Below are 5,000 nucleotides of genomic sequence, written 5' to 3' on the forward strand. Positions count from 1 at the left end.
CTGCAGCACATGAGCCAATTCTCATAGAGGGAGATTTCAATGCCCGTCACCCCATCCTGGCTCCCACTCAGAGACGTGATGTGACAGGCTGCCACATAGCCGAGGTGCTAGAGTCATGCCCTGAGATTACTCTTCTCAACAGCCAGGAGCCTATGCACGTTGGCAGGGGGGTCCTTGACCTCATCTATGTCACTGCGGCCCTGATCAAGAGAATTAGTTGGTCTGTGGACAACACTGCCACGAGCAATCATTATGGGATAGTCACCACCATCTTGGACGCTGGCCCGGCACCCATGCCCAAGCACAATCCTCGATGGAAGGTGGAAAGAGGCAACTGGCCAGGTGCCTCAGAACCAGTGGCTTCTCACTTAATGATAATGTGGTAGTAAATGCCATAGACGAGGCAGCCTCAGAAACCATCCCCAAAACTCGTCCGTGGTCCGGGTGTATCAAGGACGCCTGGTACTACAATGATGAGACTAAGGAGGTCAACCACAGAATCAATATGTGCAGAAGACACTTCCGCAGACAGAGAACCCCTGAGAACCACGCTCTTCTGAGAGAGGCTCTCAGGGATGCTCAAGAAAGTGCTAAGAGGTTAAAGCAGGAAAAGTGGCTGGAGTGGTGTGAGTCCTTTGACCACCAAACCTCCCTTTCAGAGCTGTGGAACCCTTTCAGACGGGCCACAAATCGCTCAGCCCCCAGAAAGACCCACCATGACCCGCGGTCGGAGGCGGAGAGACTGGCACTCGAGTTCTCTGCTAAAACAAGTAGCGTCGGCCTACCAGCAGAGTTGAGGGCATGCCAAGAACTGTTCCCAGACAGGCATGCCCTCATCAGAGAAAAGGCGGTCGAGCCTGATGATGCAGATGCCATGTTCTCTCTGAGGGAATTACGGCGGACATACAAGACCAGTTCCCTGTCAGCCCCGGTTTGCGATGGGATCTCCCACCCCATCATTTCCCACCTATGACATGAAGGCGAGCTTGCACTTTTGCATCTCATCAACAAGTCCTGGGAAACTTCCTCGCTGCCACAGTGCTGGAAGAGGGCTGATATAGATCCCGTCCCCAAACCAAAGGAGTCGGGATGGTACCGCCCCATCTCCCTGCTCAGCTGCCTGGGAAAGACAGCAGAGAAAATGGTACTGATCCAATGGATGCTGGGACCTCCACATGAACACCTACACAGGTTCACAAAGGGAAAGAGCACTACCCACAGCATGGCCACCTTACTGAGCACTGTCAGCAATAGCAGCTCTGTCATTGTCTTCCTGGACCTGGAGAAGGCTTTTGAACTGGCAAGCACACTCGCCATTCAGGAGATCCTGATCCGTAAGGGAATCAAAGGCAGACTGCTTGCCTGGATTGGTGATTATTTTCGGGACAGAACTGCCAGAGTGAAGTTCCAAGGTCACCTTTCCAGGTATTTGCCCCTGGAGAATGGCACCCCACAAGGAGGGGTCCTTAGCCCGGCTCTGTTTAACACCCTCATGTTAAACATCCTCGACATTCCACTTCCAGCTGGGTCCAAGATCATTTCATATGCAGATGATCTTGCAATTATCTCTGCTGGGAAACGAAATGAGAATCTAGTCAGAAAAGCCCAGCGTTGTCTGGACCTAATGTCTGAGGAATGCCGCAGAGTCGGGCTTAAGATCTCGGCAGCCAAATCGAAGGCAATGGCGCTGAAACATGATGTCTGCGATCAAAGACTGCGAGTTCAAGGTCTAGAGCTAGAGTGGGTACACGTCTACCAATACTTGGGGGTATGGATCGATAAGAACCTCACCTTCCGCTCCGAGATCAAAAATATCCTAGACCGGACCAAGGCAAGGCTCTCTGTCATGAGAGCTCTGTCGGGGCGGCGCTTAGGGGCTGGGCACCGTTTACTAAGATCTTTCTATGTGCACGCTGTCCGTCCCATTGTGGACTACGCCTCCGTTGCCCTGATCACGGTCAAGCCTGGACTCAGGAAAAGGCTCGACATCATACAAAACGAAGCCGCCAGGTGTGTGTGTGTGTGTGTGTGTGTGTGTGTGTGTGTGTGTGTGCGTGTGCGTGTGCGTGTGCGTGTGCGTGTGCGTGTGCGTGTGTATGTGTATGTTTATGCGTATGTGTATTTGTATGCGTATGTGTGTGTGTGTGTGTATCTATGAATCTTAGCACGGATGTGTTTCAAAATGTGCCTAATATAAGGTAACCTTGGATTCCCAAATACCCATTTCGCGTTACTCTGACAAGTAGTACTAGAGGAATTATCCTAGAAAGAAGTGATTTTGATCTCACAACTCTTTTCCTTTGTACAAAAGAGTCGCTTACTAGAGCTGCGGCTGTGAACTTTTCTCCGGAAATTGTTCCATATAAACCAGTGATCATAGTACAAGGGATTATTGATGATGTCTAGAACCCTGGATTAACCATTAGGCAATACCAGTATGTGTTCAGGGTACCAACAAAGAGGGGACACTGATACCATAGAAACAGACAATTAAGTAAGCAATTTTATATTCACAAGGTATACTAAAATCGGCATTTTTTTATTTGCCTTTTATTTGACCACATCCAATGCAGCTTTGGCCACCAACTTTTATATGAGATATGCCAAAGAGACCCTATTACAGAAATAATAAGCATTTGGTGTTTTGTCCGCTGATAAACACACATTATAAACACTTAAACATAATCCTTGTTATCTTTCTGACATCCATCCTGTTTACTCTTAATTAAGTCCAACGAATTAAGGTTAGAGAAATCGAGTTTGAAAGTTTGTGTAATTAAATTCATAATGAAACAATATAAATTCTAGGTTCTCAGCAAACTGGCAATTCTCTTTTTCTGTATCAACAGTAAAAACAAATGGATAAAAGCCTAGATAAAAAATAAAAAAAAGTCATATTTATGGAGGAAATTACAAAAGAATGATGTTCAGTCTGTGACTATAGGAATGTCATAGTGAAAAATGCTGTGTTTAATGGTTTAAAACTCATTACACCACGTCACTGGATAATTTTAGATCATGTTCTGTTAGCAAGTTACACCATACATCACTATATTAAGTTCGCTTCATTTATTAAAAAAATAAAAAAAATAAAACACCATTATCATAGCAAGGCAACATGGTCAATCTCTCGACCAGCTGTGACGTCCCTAATGACCTTCTCCACGTACCTCCCCGTTGACCCTTTCTGGCAACCTGCACTACTGTCCGGTCCTTGGTGTTGTCTGCTAAACGCATTTTGGACTTTCCCCTCCTAGGATTAAACACAATTCCCAAGAGTTCAAATGAGTCACAATACAGACGAATATTTAGTTGTGTTATTCTTATTGTGGCTGTGTTTTATTCTATTCATTTCATTTATTTGTTTGTAACATCCCATAATGCATTTAATCATCATATTTGCTTACTTTTTTTGTTTTTTGTTTTTCTCTTGATGGTCACACTGCAGATATATCTCTGCTGTAACCAAAAAGATCGAAATCATGTTCATAGAATCTAAGAATCTTATTCACCAAAGATCTGGGAAGGTTCTTATAGTACTGGAGGTCACTAGTGCTTAGCGTACGAGAGAGTCCTTTCGTCCTGTGTTTGGTGGCCAGCTGAATATCCTCTGGGTACCCTACATCCTGCAGAAGGACTCTAGACTCTGAATCTATTGTCTCCAGGTGAAGGATGTACTGGTAGTCCTCTTGGCAAGGGATGCACTGTTCCGTGTACGTGCCCCAGTGCAAGTCCCGCATTCCGAGACCATCCACCCACAGAATAAACTCCAGAAACTCTTGAAATGTGAAGGTAGCGTTGCTAAACCGCAGCTGAAGGTCTTGGCTCACAGTTCCATAAGTGTCCATAACGGCGTCTCGTAGGTTAGCTAGGCCTACTGTGCGTATCCTGCGAATGCCCTGACCTTCCCTGACCCTCTTCAGGAACTCCTTCGAAGGAACCAGCCTCCCCGAGGAAATGAGAGTCGGGAGCCAGTAATTGTACCAGTAATAGAACCGCGGAGTGGTGAAGCCTTGGCTCCTCCGCCAGTCCTTGTCGAAGTCACTAATCGGCGCACCGTCAAGGTACTTGTCCCTGTTACGCGTAAAGAGAAGAAGGCATCAATGCTCCCAATATTGATGATGAACGAAGTAAAATTGGCATGAAATCTAACTCTAATTGGTGATGGATGAAGAGGAGAAGGAATCTAATTTCACTAGCCTATTTCAGCGCATGTTTAAGCAACATCCAATTGGCGACATGACTTGGATATTCAGGAACGTAGTAGTAAGCATAACTGAAAACGGTAGTTTATCTCAGGATCGTTTTTTTTTCTTTTCTTTTCTTTTTTTTTCTTGCCTATTTAGCTTGTCGCTTTATACCCTGGCTCAGTGCCGTGTTTAAAAATCTGGCAGAGGCACCAACACAGTTTGAAAGCGAAACCTACCTTATTAACAAATATCTTTGACCTTTTACGTCACTTTTAGGAAAACACTGCACTGCATAGCAATTCACTTTCTATAAGACGGGTCAGTCCAGGGGATAACTATTCATCAAATCCCCAGTTGGAATAAAACTTATTTGATCTTGTCTCCCTGTATATTAAAATTAGACAATGGCAAAATATGTTCTACACTATACTAACGACGGATAATGAAAGAGAGTATGAGATCTAATTGCATTTTCTTATCAACCCCGATTACATGCTAAAAATTAAAATATACCGGTAACGATAACGAAAATTATATAAGTGAAATCCCATAACTGGAGTTGTCTACAGTGCCAACAGTATGAATGAATCATGAAAAAAGAAGTAAAAAAAAAGAAAAAAAAGAACGGATGCCACAATAAGGTACTATTTCAACAATGTGATATCAAGCTTGATGAAAAATATTTAATTATTTTTTTACCATTCTCAAGATCGCCTTCTTTTACTTCCCAACATCTAGCATAAAAAAAAAACATCAACATGAAATAAATCACATGTGTAAAAAAAGGAAAAAGATTAATAAATAAATTAC

At 44.1% G+C, this 5,000-nt stretch overlaps 1 protein-coding gene across 2 annotated transcripts in view; it reads right to left on the reverse strand.

The window, feature by feature from the left end:
- Positions 1–2,475: 2,475 nt before the first annotated feature.
- LOC122267613 (carbohydrate sulfotransferase 10) overlaps positions 2,476–5,000 on the reverse strand; it is a 7,752-nt gene continuing 5,227 nt past the window's right edge. For both annotated transcript variants that reach the window (XM_043037655.2, XM_086539823.1), the window contains one exon: positions 2,476–4,074. In XM_043037655.2, the coding sequence (XP_042893589.2) occupies positions 3,438–4,074 (637 nt within the window). In that variant the 3' untranslated portion in view covers positions 2,476–3,437. The remainder of the gene's footprint in view (positions 4,075–5,000) is intronic.

This window comes from Penaeus japonicus, unplaced genomic scaffold (genome assembly GCF_977035675.1).
Source record: "Penaeus japonicus unplaced genomic scaffold, GWHDUDI00000001_assembly GWHDUDI00000009, whole genome shotgun sequence".
Classification (NCBI taxonomy): Eukaryota; Metazoa; Arthropoda; class Malacostraca; order Decapoda; family Penaeidae; genus Penaeus; species Penaeus japonicus.